The sequence below is a fragment of the Pristiophorus japonicus genome, chromosome 9, assembly GCF_044704955.1.
Source record: "Pristiophorus japonicus isolate sPriJap1 chromosome 9, sPriJap1.hap1, whole genome shotgun sequence".
Taxonomy (NCBI): Eukaryota; Metazoa; Chordata; class Chondrichthyes; family Pristiophoridae; genus Pristiophorus; species Pristiophorus japonicus.
The window spans coordinates 73,167,300-73,182,716 of NC_091985.1; the positions used below are offsets into that span (position 1 = coordinate 73,167,300).

Here is a 15,417-nt window from a genome sequence, read left to right on the forward strand (position 1 = left end):
ACTGAACCTCAAGATCTTAAGTATATCATATACTGTAGCAGACCCATAGCAGGCAGACATAGCTACTGGAAGAAAACCCAATCGGGTTATACAGGTTGAACCTCCCTTATCCGGAACCACCCCTCGTCCGGAACCATTCCTGGCTACCGGGTGGCGCATGCGCAGAACTCCAACATGAATAAATTGAACAACTTAAAGTCCTTCCTCGCTGCCGACTCCCACAATCGCTGGCCTGCCCCCCTCCCCCATGATCTCTCTGCTGCACTCTCAGCCCCAAGCCAGCCAGCCGTGATATCCCCTTGCTTAGTACCTTACCATCCAATTTAACATGACCACCCCTTGTCTGGAAAAATCCCTTATCCAGAACAAGCCAGGTCCCAAGGGTTCTGGATAAGGGAGGTTCAACCTGTAGTCTTCAAACTACAATGCTAAAATCTGTCAATACATATGATCATCAAAATCGCACCCCTGCTAAACGCTAAGCTGCAACAAATACCTCTGCACTTCCAATCTTCTAAGGATATTTGGATGTGTGATAAGGTAAAGGCAAAGCAAGCACCGCCTGCATAACGTCCGGTAATATCAATGAGCCACATTAGATATTTTTTAAACTGGTGTAAGTTGCCATTTCTGTGCTTTGTTGGTGTTTAGCAGGATAAGAAATGAAAATCACAAGGGGTTTGTTTGTTCTCTAAAGATGAAATTATATATAAATTTCAGGCAAAGGAAATTTGATATTAAGTGACTGCTCTTCATATTTAACTCAAAACCTCAGAATTGAGATTGTAAAATGTGATTCCGTTTTCCCCCATTACATCATGCTCACATAACTAGTGTTATCAAAACTTTTTTCTCCACTTCTGATCCTGTTCTTAGATTTTTTTCTCTAAATATGTGCTTTTATTCAAATCAAAGCCTTCTATATGTAAGGTTATTTTCAATGATAATAAAATGTGGCCAATGTAAAATTAACACCACATAAAAATACTTGGGATATACTTCACATAATGAAAGAGCTCTAAGAATATTTGCAAGATTTTATAAAACTGTTGCAGTGAAATATGTTTAATTTGATCCATTTATAATAATGTGCTAAATAATTTGCTTCCAGGTGAAATTTGCTGCCCCAACGTGCAACAAAATCAAGTCTCCATCGGAATTGGGGATTCATGCTGTGGGGGAAACCCATACTTTGAAGCGAGGGACCAGATCTGTTGCACAAATTCACTTCATGATGGTTTTAACCAACAGTGCTGTGGCAAACAACTAGTCAGCAAAGATTTTACATGCTGCGGCAATGAAGAAATAGGGACTTCCTATGAAACCATTACAGGTGAGAGGCAAAGAAAGCTGAGAGAAATCATACCCATTTGATTTATGCCAATGTTGGGATAAAATTCCTGTATTGCTAATTATAATAGAAATGTGAAAATGATTTACACAGATCAGGTCTGAATTTCCTTACGAATTCTCCTGATCTCCTATTTTAAATTTGACAGGACATCAGCAGAAACCCCCAGAGAAATGGCAATTGTCAGCCATTTACACCTTTCTGCGGTGGTTCCACTAGCGTTTAGTGTGTTGTGTGCTTGGACCCCAAAATCTCTACTCCTCCAGTTTCTAACTTCTCACTATTTAAAAAATATTAGTTCAATAAACAAGTCAACTGTTTAGTAAAATCTAATGAAAACTGGCAAATAAATCTCCACTCAGACTTATGTCACAGATATCAGAGTTTCTAACTTCTCGCTATTTAGAAAATATTCTGATCTATCTTTCTTAGGTCCAAATTGCATGATCTCGCACTTCTCCACATTGATCTCCATCTGCCACAGATTTGCCCACTCAGTAATCTATGCCCCTTTGCAACTTTCTGCTCCCATGTATACTATTTACTGTGCCACTTAACTTGATGTCGTCAGCAAACTTGGATATACCAGCAAGAGAATAGAGCATAGTGTGTGGGACCTATCAGATAGAGAAAACTAATGAAGGAAGGAGAATACTCAATAATTCTGTTGAATTAAGACTATGGTATAACTAAGTGATGGTAATTGGTTGGAAAGTAAGAGACAGAGAGTAGGCATAATTCTCTGATTGGTGGCTTGTGACAAGTGGTGTTCTCCAGGAATCTGCACTGGGGTGTCAGCTTTTCACCATTAGCTTGGGTGAAGAAATAGAGAGTTGTATATCCAAGTTGATCCACATTTAAGAGGCACAGTAAATTGTATAGATGGGAGCAGGAAGTTACAAAGGGACATAGATAGACTATGTGAGTTGGCAAAACTATGGCAGATGGATTTCGATGCGGAGAAGTATGAGGTCATCCACTTTGGATCTGGGAAAGACAAATTGGAATATGTTCTTAATAGTGAGGGATGAGGAGCTGTGGAGAAGGAAAGGAGGATTTATGTGTCCATGTACACAACTCACTAAAATCTAATCACAGGCCCAAAAAGTAATCAAAAAGGCTAATCAAATCTTGGCCTTTATCTGAATGGGTTGGCATTAAAAAGTAAGGAAATGACGCTTTATTTTTATAAAGTACTGGTCAGTTTTGGGCATTAAATCTCAGAAAAGCTATATTGGTCTTGGAGGGAGGTGCAGCGCAGATTCACCACAATTATACCAGGGCTAAAAAGGTTAAATTATGAGGACAGGCTAGAGATGATCTAATTGAGGTATTTAAAATAATAAAGGGATTCAATAAGGTAGATTACTCTGGTGGAGGAATCCAGAACAAGAGAGAGTAATCTTAAAATTAGAGCTAGGCCATTTGAGTGAAATTAGGAAGCACTTTGTCACACAAAGGATAGTGGAAATTTGGAACTTGTATCCCAAAAGGCTATGGATGTAGGGTCAATTAAATTTTCAAAAGTGAGATCCGTGATTTTTTGTTGGGTAAGGATATCAAGGGATATGGCGCAAAGGTGAATAAATGGAGTTGAAGTACAAATAAGCCAGGATCTAATTGAATAGTGGAACACATTCAAGGGATTGAATGCTCTACTCCTGTCCCTATGTTCCTCACTGTGGCTGGAATCATGGCAACAAAGGAAGTTTTTTTGTATTTGAGTTTTTCTTGTTTACTTTCTTTTGTGAATGTTGTGCTCATTGAGGTGCGGGATGTTAGTGTTGGAGAATGGAACACTTCTCATTCTGGGCACCAAGTGTCAGCATCAAACTGCAGCAACTACTTCCCTCTCTACAACACAAAATCCTGCACAGTTGAGCATGTGTTCATATGGATTACATAGGATTACATCCATAGGATATATGGCACAGAAACAGACCATTCAGCCCAACCAGTCCATGCCGGCGTTAATGCTCCATTCGAGCCTCCTCCTGTCTTTCCTCATCTAAATATATCAGCATAATCCTCTATTCCCTTCTTGCAGAGGCAGCACTGGTGTTACTTCTCCAGCGTTTTGAGGTGTCTGCTGTACATAGTCCATGTCTCTGAGCCATATAGGAGGGCGGGTATCACTACTGCCCTGTAGACCATAAGCTTGGTGCCAGGCTTAAGGTCCTGGTCTTCCTCAGGCAACCAAAGGCTGCACTGGCACACTGAAGGCATTGAAAGCCTCCTTGAAAAAGTGCAACATCCGCACCGACACCTGGGAATCCCTGGCCCAAGACCGCTCAAAGTGGAGGAAGAGCATCCGGGAAGTTGCTAAGCACCTCGAGTCTCATCACCGAGAGCAAGCTGAAGCCAAGCGTAGACAGCAGGAGGAGCGTGCGGCAACCCAGGCACCCCACCCACCCGTTCCTACAACCACCGTCTGCCCCACCTGTGACAGAGGCTGTGGGTCCCGCATAGAACTCATTTTTAGCGTGGAAGCAAATCATCCTCAACTCCAAGAGATTGCCGAAGATGAAGAAGAAGATTCACTTCTCCCTCATATGCTTGTCCAGCCTCCCCTTAAATGCATCTATTTGCTTCAACTATTCCCTGTGGTAGCGAGTTCCACATTCTCACCATTCTTTGGGTAAAGAAGTTTCTTCTGAATTCCTTATTGGATTTCTTGGTGACTATCTTATATTGATGGCCTCAAGTTATGCTCTTCCCACAAGTTGAAAAATTCTCTCTATATCAACTCTATCAAAACCTTTCATCATTTTAAAGACCTCTATTAGGTCACCCCTCATCCTTATTTTTCAAGAGAAAAGAGACCCATCCTGTTCATCCTTTCCTGATATGTATACTCTGGATTTCTGGTATCATCCTTGTAAATCTATTTTGCACCCTCTCCAGTGCCTCTATATTGTTTTTATAATAGGGTGACAAGAATTGTACGCAGTACTCTAAGTGTGGTCCAACCAAGGTTCAATGCAGGTTTAGCATAACTTCCCTACCTTTCAATCCTATACCTCTAGAAATAAAACCTGGTGCTTGGTTTGCTTTTTTTACAGCCTTGCTAACCTGTGTTGCACCTTTTATTGATTTGTGCATTTGCACTCCGAGATCCCTTTGTTCCTCTACCCACACCCTCCAAGTAATAAGAGAACTCCCTATTCTTCCTACCAAAATGTAATACCTCACATTTATCTGTGTTGAACCTCATCAGCCAATTATCTGCAAGTTTATTAATGTCTTCCTTTAATTTGATGCAGTCCTCCTCAGTATTGATTATCCACCCCCCAATTTGATGTCATCCGCAAATGTACAAATTGTGTTTTTTGATTCCAAAGTCTATATTAATGTAAATTGTGAACAGCAGTGGTCCCAGCACTGATTCTTGTAGAACACCACTACCCGCCTACTGCCACTGTGAATAGCTACCCATTACCTCTACTGTCTGCTTTCTGTCTTGAAGCCAGCGAGCAATCCATTCTGCTACTTGTCATCTGATTCCGCATTCTCTGACATTGTTTCTCAGTCTATTATGGGGTACCTTATTCAAGGCCTTTTGAAAATCTAGATAAATTACATCTACTTCATTACCGTTGTCTACTCTGTTACCTCTTCAAAAATTCTATAATATTGGTCAAGCAAGACTTTACCTTTTGAAATCCATGCTGGCTATTCATTATTATATTTTTGGTTTCTAAATGTTCTTCTGTTTTCTTCTTTAGTAGGGATTCCATTATTTTTCCTACCATTGATGTTAAGCTGTCAACATGGTCAACTTCTAGGTAATACCTTCCAGCAGCTTTTGTCCTGGCCCTCATACTTTATACATTTGCCTTTTGCACGGCAGAACAAATTATATAGAACATGACAGTAACCTTGATGTTCTAGACGCCCAAGTCCAATGCCACTTATCAGGCTTACTCATCACTACATATTTAATCCAGGTCCTCAAATTAGGGGTTTTGACAGAGAAATGTGCCCATTTTGAAGCTTCAAAGATGCTGAGCAATAGGTCAGCTCAAGCCAGTGACCTCCCTTCCTTCAACCTATTTTCCATAAATCTATCTGGTCCCAGATCTTGCACATAGCCAAAAGAAGCCTTTCATTAATTACTACTAAGCTCCAAGTCATGACAAGAACTGGCTGGAACATGGCCAACAAGAGAAATTAAGGATAGTGTTAAATCCAAGGAAGAGGCATATAAATTGGCCAGTAAAAGCATCAAACCTGAGGGCTGGGAGAATTTTATAATACAGCAGAAGAGGACAAAGGGATTAATTAGGAGGGGGAAAATAGATTATGAGAGGAAGCTTGCTGGGAACATAAAAACTGACTGCAAAAGCTTCTGTAGATATGTGAAGAGAAAAAGATTAGTAAAGGCAAACGTAGGTCCCTTGCAGTCAGATTCAGGTAAATTTATAATGCGGAACAAAAAAATGGCGGACCAGTTAAACAAATACTTTGGTTCTGTCTTCACAAAGGAAGACACAAATAACCTTTCGGAAATACTAAGGGGCCGAGGGTCTAGTGAGAAGGAGGAACTAAAGGAAATCCTTATAGGCGGGAAATTGTGTTAGGGAAATTGATGGGATTAAAGGCCGATAAATCCCCAGGGCTTGATAGTCTGCATCCCAGAGTACTTAAGGAAATAGCCTAGAAATAAGGGCCCCAATTTTCGACATGATTTGCTCCTGATTTTTAGGAGCAACTGGTGTAGAACGGAGTATCTTAGAAATCTGAATTCTCGCCATTTAGTTTGCTCCAGTTCTAGTCAGTTAGAACAGTTTCACTTTGGAACAGAATTTTTTTTTCAAAAGGGGGTGTGTCCGGCCACTTACGCCTGTTTTCAAAGTTTCGTCAGTGAAAACTTACTCCAAACTAACTTAGAATGGAGTAAGTGAAGATTTTTGTACGCTCGAAAAAACCTTGTCTACACTTTAGAAAATCAGTCGTAGGTTACAAATCAGGCTACAAATCAGGCATAGGGAATGGGGGGGGGGGGGTTTAAAGGGAAGTTTACAAACATTAAACACTTCAGTTTTACAAATAAAGAGCCATCATCAATAATAAATGATAAAAACATCAATAAATCAATCAAAAAAAATTAAGAAGAAATATTTTTTTTTTAAATCAATAAATAAAACATTTTCTACTTACCGACTGCAACACCGGGAACCCTCCAACAGCGTGCTGGGATGCCCCCCACCCCCAGTGTGTCTCTGTCAGTGTCACTATCTCTCTGTCTGTCTGTGTCTCTCATTCTCTGTCTGTCAGTGTCTGTGTTTCTGACAGCGAGGGGAGGGGGAGGAGGGGGGAGGGGGAAGCAAGGGGAGGGGGAGGAGGGGGGTAGAAGGAGAGAGGGGGTGAGCAGATGGAGGGAAGGGGGGAGGGATGGGGGAGAAGGGGGAGGGGGGAGGGTGGAGAAGGGGGAGGGGGAGAAGGGGGGAGGGGGAAGGGGAAGGAGATGGGGAAAGGAGATGGGGAGAAGGAGATGGGGGGGAGAAGGAGATGGGGGGGAGAAGGAGATGGGGGGGGAAGGAAAAGGGGGAGGGTGGCTGAACGGGCCGGGCCCGGCCGGGCCCGAGACTTCGGGCAGGGCCCGACTTTGGGCAGGGCCCGTCCCCAGCACCAGATTTACAGGTAGGTGGCGTTAGGTCGGGTTGGGATCGCGGGTCGGGGGGGTGGTGGGAGGGAGGTCGGTTCGGTTCGGGTCGGGAGGAGGGAGGGAGAGGGAGGTCAGGTCGGGTCCAGTCGGCGGCTGGGGGGGGAAGCATGAGTCGGGTCGGGTCCAGTCCGGGGGGGTCGGGGTCGGGTCCGGTCTGGGGGCAGGGGGGGGGAAGCGGGAGTCGGGTCGGGTCCAGTCCGGGGGGTTGGGTCCGGTCCGGGGGCGGGGGTGGGGAAGCGGGAGTCAGGTCGGGTCGGGAGGAAGCAGGAGCTGGCCGTGGGAGGAGCCTTATTCACACAGCCCCAGTGAGGCCATTCGGCCAGGGCTAGGGGCTGCGTGCTTCGGCCCCTCCCACACAGTTTTGGGCGCCTGGAGCTACTGCACATGCGCGGCCACTGTAGCGCACTGTTTTCAGCGCAGGGACCTGGCTCCGCCCCCTACAGCTCCTGCTGCGCTGCACCGAGCTGCAAACGAGCTGCAGGGAGCTGGAGAATCTGGAAGGTTTTTTTAGGCGCACTTTGTGGCACGAAAAACAGGCGTCCAGGTCGGGACTGCGCCGTTCTAGGCGCGGCTAGAAACTTGGGCCCAGTGGATGCATTGGTGATCATTTTCCAACAGTCTATCGACTCTGGATCGGTTCCTATGGACTGGAGGGTAGCTAATGTAACACCACTTTTTAAGAAGGGAGGGAGAGAGAAGGCGCGTAATTATAGACCAGTTAGCCTGACATCAGTAGTGGGGAAAATGTTGGAATCAATTATTAAAGATGAAATAGCAGCACATTTGGAAAGCAGTGACGGGATCGGTCCAAGTCAGCATGGATTTCTGAAAGGGAAATCCTGCTTGACAAATCTTCTAGAATTTTTTGAGGATGTAACTTGTAGAGTGGACAAGGGAGAACTGGTGGATGTGGTGTATTTGGACTTTCAAAAGGCTTTTGACAAGGTCCCGCACAAGACATTGGTGTGAGGAGGACGCTAAAAGGCTGCAGGGTGACTTGGACAGGTTAAGTGAGTGGGCAAATGAGTGGCAGATGCAGTATAATGTGGATAAATGTGAGGTTATGCACTTTGGTGGCAAAAACACGAAGGCAGAATATTATCTGAATGGTGGCAGATTAGGAAAAGGGGAGGTGCAACGAGACCTGGGTGTCATGGTACACCAGTCATTGCAAGTTGGCATGCAGGTACAGCAGGCGGTGAAGAAGTCACATGGTATGTTGGCTTTCATAGCTAGGGGATTTGAGTATGGGAGCAGGGAGGTCTTACTGCAGTTGTATAGAGCCTTAGTGAGGCCTCGCCTGGAATATTGTGTTTAGTTTTGGTTTCCTAATCTGAGGAAGAACATTCTTGCTATTGAGGGAGTGCAGCGAAGGTTCAGCAGACTGATTCCCGGGATGGCAGGACTGACATATGAGGAGAGACTGGATCGACTGGGCCTGTATTTACTGGAGTTTAGAAGGATGAGAGGGGATCTCATAGAAACATATAAAATTCTGGTGGGACTGGACAAGTTGGATGCAGGAAGAATGTTTCCGATGTTGGGGAAATCCAGAACCAGGGGACATAGTCTAAGGATAAGGGGTAAGCCATGAGATGAGGAGAAACTTCTTGACTCAGAGAGTTGTTAACCTGTGGAATTCCCTACAGCAGAGAGTTGTTGATGCCAGTTCATTGGATATATTCAAGAGGGCGTTAGATATGGCCTTTACGGCTAAAGGGATCAAGGGGTATGGAGAGAAAGCAGGAAAGGGATACTGAGGTGAATGATCAGCCATGATCTTATTGAATGGTGGTGCAGGCCTGAAGGACCGAATGGCCTACTCCTGCACCTATATTCTATGTTTCTATGTTTCTATGTTTCTATGTTTAACATCTACAAGCTTAAGCACATTGGGACTCTGCTCTCATTGAAGGGAGGGGAGAAAGTCCAGACCAACCTCTTCCCCCTCTGTCTTTAAGATATCTTCATGAGTCATTCAAAGTCATAGCTTGGGGCACCGACAACCATATCATACTTTGTAACCTATTATTCAAGTTGGCAGTTGGAGTCCACTAAGCCCCAGTCACATCTGTCAACAATCCATGATGAGAAGAATACAATTATTTTATAAATGTATGGGACAAACGTTCTGATATTGTTCCTTACACTTGTTCCTTAAGTGTCAGCCACGGCTCAGTGGGTAGCACTCTCGCCATTGAGTCAGAAAGTTGTGGGCTCAAGTCCCTAGATGCTTGAGCACAAAATTCTAGGCTGACACTCCAGTGCAGTACTGAGGGAGTGCTGCACTGTCAGAGGTGCCATCTTTTGGATGAGACCTTAAACCGAGGCCCTGTTTGCGCTTTCAGGTGGATGTAAAAGATCCCATGGCAGTATTTCAAAGAAGAGCAGAGGAGTTATCCCTGGTGTCCTGGCCAATATTTATCCCTCAATCAACATCACTAAAACAGATTATCTGGTCATTATCAAATTGCTGTTTGTGGGAGCATGCGGTACACAAATTAGCTGTCACATTTCCTACATTACAACAGTGACAACATTTCAAAAAGCACTTCATTGGCTGTAAAGCACCTTAGGATGTCCTGAGGTCGTGAAAGGCGCTATATAAATGTAGGTCTTTCTTTCAATATAATCCAATACATCATTAATCAAGCCATTGATTAGGACGGGTTACATTCCTCTTTTGAGATAAATCAGCTCTCCTATTGGTCTTTGTACGGATGTTGAAACTGCTGTGCACATCCAAGATAAGATGTGGCCATGCAATTCTAGAACTTCCAGCTTTTTCTTGAGGAATACGTAAAACATCAAGCTAAAAGTTAATGAAAGCAAAGCAAGTGCATTTCCCCTGAGCCTTATCATGTTCTCTGATCTTGCATAAAGTTACAATCTGCCCCTTGTATTTTGAATAAGAATGAAATTCAGCCTGCTTCTTTTTGATCATATCTAGGGCATCCAAAGCATATGATATATATATATATATATATATCATGATGACCTGAAGAACTATCTTAAGAGCCACTGTAATCAGCAAGATCCCTTTGAAGTCTCATTACCCTTTCTATGGATAGTAACCATAATCACAATCTAGCACATGAAAGGGTTTCATATCCCAAACAAAATCTTATTACCCAGGCTCTTAAGGGCAGACCCAACATAAGTCACTGTTACATGGCATTGATCTCTAATTTTGTAACTATCATCATAATCTCGTAACTATTCAGGAATTCACTGTGAATTATATCCCTACCTGCCCCTTTACTATTCTACTAACTACTTAGTTCTGTCTTTAGCAGCACACTCCACTGGCTTTTCTAATCTCCATGCAGATGGATCCCTCCTAAGGCTTCTTGAGTTGAGTACCAATTCAGTATAGTAGTGTCTATAGATCTTCATGGATTAACTGAAGAGCATTGGGCTTATCAGTTGCTGGCAAAAGCCTGGAGGAACCCTTTCAGACTTGATTAATGACAATGGAAAAATGATTTAGGTTTATTTAATGTAATTGCAAGTCCTCATGGATGAATGCAGCCCAATGATCCTACTTCATCTTCCTAATGACTTTCTTAGCATCATGATGTGCTATAGCATCATAATTTCTCTTTACTGAGGCTTTTGATTGCTCCAAAGAGACTACTTTAAAGTCCTATGTTCTTGCCTAACTGCTCTTCTTCCCTTTGCACTTACCTTATTAGGACCCTGCTTTGTTGATGAGCGGTTCTGGCTTCAGATTGTTTCTGTCTCGGACTTGTCCCCTTTTTTTAAAGATGGTCATGATTCCGGCATCTCTGAGATCTCCAGGCATGCACTCCTCCTTCCAGATGAGATGAGGTTATGCATTCGAGCCAATAGTGCCTCTCCACCATACTTTAGTACCTCAGCGGGATTCCATCTGCTCCTGGTCCCTTGTTGTTCTTGAGCTGACAGATGGCCTTTTCTACCTTGTGTAGGCTGGGGTTTTGTTAAGCTGGTAGCGGGTAGCATGCTACGGGATGGAGTCAAAGGCAGAGTCTTGATTAAGGAGAGCTTTGAAGTGCTCCTTCCAGTGGGCCCTGACTGTCTCAGTGTCCTTTATGAATGTTTCCCCGTTCTTGGCCAGCAGTGGGGTAGGGCCTTGGGTGCTTGGGCTGTAGGTGGATTTGACTGCGATGAAGAATCCTCGCACATCATGGCTGTCGGCCAGCTGCTGAATCTCCGGTGCTTTCTCCACCCACCATCTATTCTTTAGGTCACGGGTTTTTTGTTGGACCTCGGCCTTCAGCCGTCCGTAGAGCTGCTTTGCTGCTCCTGAGTTGGGTTGTTGCTTTATGTTCAAAAATGCCCTGCGCTTTGCAAGATCCTGCTAATCCCCTGGGAGGATAGATGCACCAACGTCAGTGTTCTCGATCAGGCCAACATCCCCAGCATCGAAGAACTGACCACACTTGACCAGTTCCATTGGGCGGGCCATATTGTCTGCATGTCTGACACAAGACTCCCAAAGCAAGCACTCTACTCGGAACTCCTACACGACAAGCAAGCCCCAGGTGGGCGGAGGAAACATTTTAAGGACAGCCTCAAAGCCTCCTTGATAAAGTGCAACTTCCCCACCGACACCTAGAAATCCCTGGTCAATGACCACCCTAAGTGGAGGAAAGGCATCTGGGAGGGCGCTGAGCATCTCGAGTCTTGTCGCCGAGAGAATGCAGAAAACACGCGCAGGCAGCGGAAGGAGCGTGCGGCAAACCACACTCCCCACCCACCCTTTCCTTCAAAGACTGTCTGTCCCACCTGTGACAGAGACTGTAATTCCCTGTAATTGGACTGTACAGTCATCTAAGAACTCACTTTTAGAGCGGAAGTAAGCATTCCTCAATTTTGAGAGACTGCCTACGATGATGATGTTTCTGTCTTTGGCCACGAGAAAGTCATTGGCCACATTACCAACCATCAATTCTATCTATCAGCAGCCACATAGATCCAGTCCTAACCTGCATGGGCAACAATATCTTTCTTGTGCTGGGCACCTTGATAAATCAGTCAGTTCAGACATTCAACTTTGTAGTCATCTCTTATCATGAGGCTCTTATTTTACCCAAGACAACTAGGAGCTGCTTCCTTAACAAAGAATGTAACTAGTCAGTGGTTCAAACTTACCCAGCAACATTGAACAACACAATTAGAAAGCAAAAGGCTTATCAGGCTATTCACAACTGCATAATTAATTGCTATGCCACTTTGAACTTTGTGCCAATCATCATAGGCAGTCCCTCGAAGTGAGGATGACTTGCTCCCACGCCAAAAAGGGATGAGTTCACAGGTGTTTCAATGAAGGACCAAATATTCCAGATCCTGAACTACATCTTGGATGGTGGAAGATGCCTGTGCTTGGATTTTTTAACGTGTGGTGGCCGTTGCACACCAGCCACCACACGGGCTTGACAGAGGTAGGTCTTGGTCCAGTGGCAAGGATTACCCAAGATGACTGGAGACCAGCTCTGCTGCACGGACCAGCACACATGTAGCAGTGTGGGCTGGCTCGTGCTGCCCCTGGGCCCTCGCCTCTTCTGGGCCCCAGACTCACGCCTCTCCTGGGCCCCGGTCACTTTCTTCTACAAACTCTTGCCGCTCCTTCGTCCCTCCTGCTGCGCCTGCCCACATTGCAATCAGCGACCTGACTTCGCAGCCATCGCCCTCCTGCAGTGGTAAGCCACCGCATGCTGCTCCCTCTGATGGCCCCGGCCTGTTGATGGTCTTGCAGGCCAGGACCGTGCCGATTTCCGGGCCGGGTTGGCCGCACACTGCTCCCTCTAATGCAGCCTTTCAATCACAGTAAATCCTCTTTAATTCACATAATTGCCAATGCTACATAATTGTTGAACTTTGGAAAGCAGCAAAGAAAATTATTACCAGAAGGACCTTTGATATCACCTTTGAAGCTCCATGCCTGATGTATTCCAATCATCCATAAAGAGAATTGGACAGTCATGAAAGCATTCTATAAGGCTAGCTCGTGATGTAGTTGCAATTTTGACCTTCTAGCATTCAGCATTATGCAGCTTCTATGGGATGCACACAAAATCCACATGCCATCAAAGAGTATATTTTCCAGTAACAGTTTGAGTTAGTCCATGGGCATCATGTGTCCAATTACTTGATAACCATGGAACCTCAGTCATTGACTTATTATGGACATTTCCTGAAGAGTGAAATCCCAAATCTATTGCTACAAAGGAAAATAAATTTCAGGACTTAGTATTCTAGGTGCCAAAAGAGAAGTCAGACTTTTGAGAGGATTCCAGACTTTTGAGAGGAGATGGATTATCTCCAGTGCAGATCAAGGATGATGGCTGATAACAGTACCCAGGAGAATGCATGTATTACCTGCGCTCATAGCTTAAGCCCTTTGACCTAATGAGCTTCTATTCATCCCCAAGCCAAATCACAAACTGAACTTTCAGATCCTTGTTCTCGATAATGTCACCAATTGAAGGAGTTCACATCAAAGTCCTCATTAGACATCGACAGTTAGATCTCTCACCCATATGGTAAAACAATAGATCAGGAGGAAGAAAATAACAAGTTCAGATTTCTGTAAAGGCTTTTATGTATCTGGCAGTAAAAAATTCAATAAGTGAACCATTAAAATCATCAAGTTATGTTTAGAGAATGAACATTATCTTGTTTAGTAAGTTTGTCTTTACTAAAGGATTATGTTATTGTCACTGCATTACAATGATATAACAATCAAACTGTTAAGGGCCGACATTGCCCCTTCCAATAAGGCCTCTGGCCAGCTGAAAGCGGCGGCAATGGGATGGCGCGGAATGGCCGCCGAGGGGCCGCCATTTTGGAAATTGCCTTTTCTCAATTTTTGAGCGGTATCCGGGACCGTTCAGCCCATTTTCCCACTGTGGCATGCACGCGCTGACCCCTTACCGGCTGGCGGGGACCCCCCTCACGAAATTGCCCCTCTGGAAATGACCCCTTTCCCGGTATTGCCCCCCGAGAGCGGCCCTGCCACCGATCGGTGCCCCCGATAGCTTTTACTGTCACTACACTCTCTGTGGCATGGTGGGGAGAGAGATGGAGTCAGTGGCTATGGAACAGAATTTGTGGCGGGGACCAAAAACAATTGCTTTGGTCTTCCCAATATTCAGTTGGAGAAAATTTCAGCTCATCCAAAACTGAATGTCGGACAAGCAGTTTAGAGATCGTGGAGGGGTCGAGAGAAGTGGTAGTGAGGTAGAGCTGGGTGTCATCAGCGTACATGTGGAAACTGAGGCTGTTTTTCAGGTGATGTCGCAAAGGGATTACATGTCGATGAGAAATAGGATGGGGCCAAGGATAGATCCTTGGGGGACACTAGAGTTAATGATGCAGGGTGGGAAAAGAAGCCATTGCAGGTGATTCTCTGGCTATGACTAGATAGATAAGAATGGAACCAGGCAAGTGCAGCCCCTCCTAGCTGGATGATGATGGAGAGGCATTGGAGAAGGATAGAGTGGTCAATCATGTCAAAGGCTGCAGACAAGTCAAAGGGATGTCATTTGTGACTTTGATGAGAGCCGTTTCGGTACTGTGGCAGGCACGGAAACCGGATTGAAGGGATTCAAACATGGAATTGAATGAAAGAAGTCCACACAAACAACATCCATTGACACTCCCCTATTCACAATGGAGTGACCTCCTCAAAAAATTCAACTAGGTTAGTCAGACATGTTCTACCCTTTACAAATCCATGCTGACTTTCTTTGATCAACTGATACTCATCCATAGCCACTGTATTTTGTCCTCTTCCTCCTCTGTGAAAACAAGTACTCATTTAGCATGTCTGCCATTTCCTTATTTATTATAATCTCACCTGCATCTGTCTTTAATTCCTTTTAGTAACCATTCTCTTTCTCTTTATGTACTCATATAAATGTTTTCTGTTAGCTTTGATATCCCTTGCAAGCTTTTTTAAATATTCCCTTTTGCACCTCTTCTAACTTTCTTTGTATTGCTATTTACAGCTATTCAAATCCACTGAATTTCCACTTTTTCTTGCATTTGTGGAAGCCTTTTCTTTTAGCTTGATACTGTCTCTTGCCTCATTTGTTGACCATCATAAGATAACTACACAAGTGAAGGCTTTGGCTTTTAGGTGTATGTACTAGTTTTGTATCGATGAAATTACTCCTTTGTATGGGTGGCAGAGCTGTGTAAATGAGTGATGGAGGGACTTGACGGATGAATCTCAGAAGTGGGACAAACAATCGAGTCAAATACTAAATTAATTCCACAAAAGTGCATTTGGCTTGGAATTTTTTGCCATAAGAGTGCATAGTGCCTTTTGTTTTGCATATTCCTGCACCCTCCAGGTCCCACAGGAAAGTACAAAAGACTACTTTGGTCGCAGGTCCTCTTCACGCTGTAT

The 15,417-nt window shown here is 44.3% G+C and overlaps 1 protein-coding gene across 1 annotated transcript in view; it reads left to right on the forward strand.

Annotated features, from left to right (window-relative positions):
• The window catches only part of ush2a (Usher syndrome 2A (autosomal recessive, mild)), a 1,282,968-nt gene that overhangs the window by 1,245,634 nt on the left and 21,917 nt on the right, over window positions 1–15,417 (forward strand). Inside the window, exon 50 of the mRNA XM_070889457.1 lies at window positions 1,112–1,333. Coding sequence (XP_070745558.1) covers window positions 1,112–1,333 — 222 coding nt within the window. The remainder of the gene's footprint in view (window positions 1–1,111; window positions 1,334–15,417) is intronic.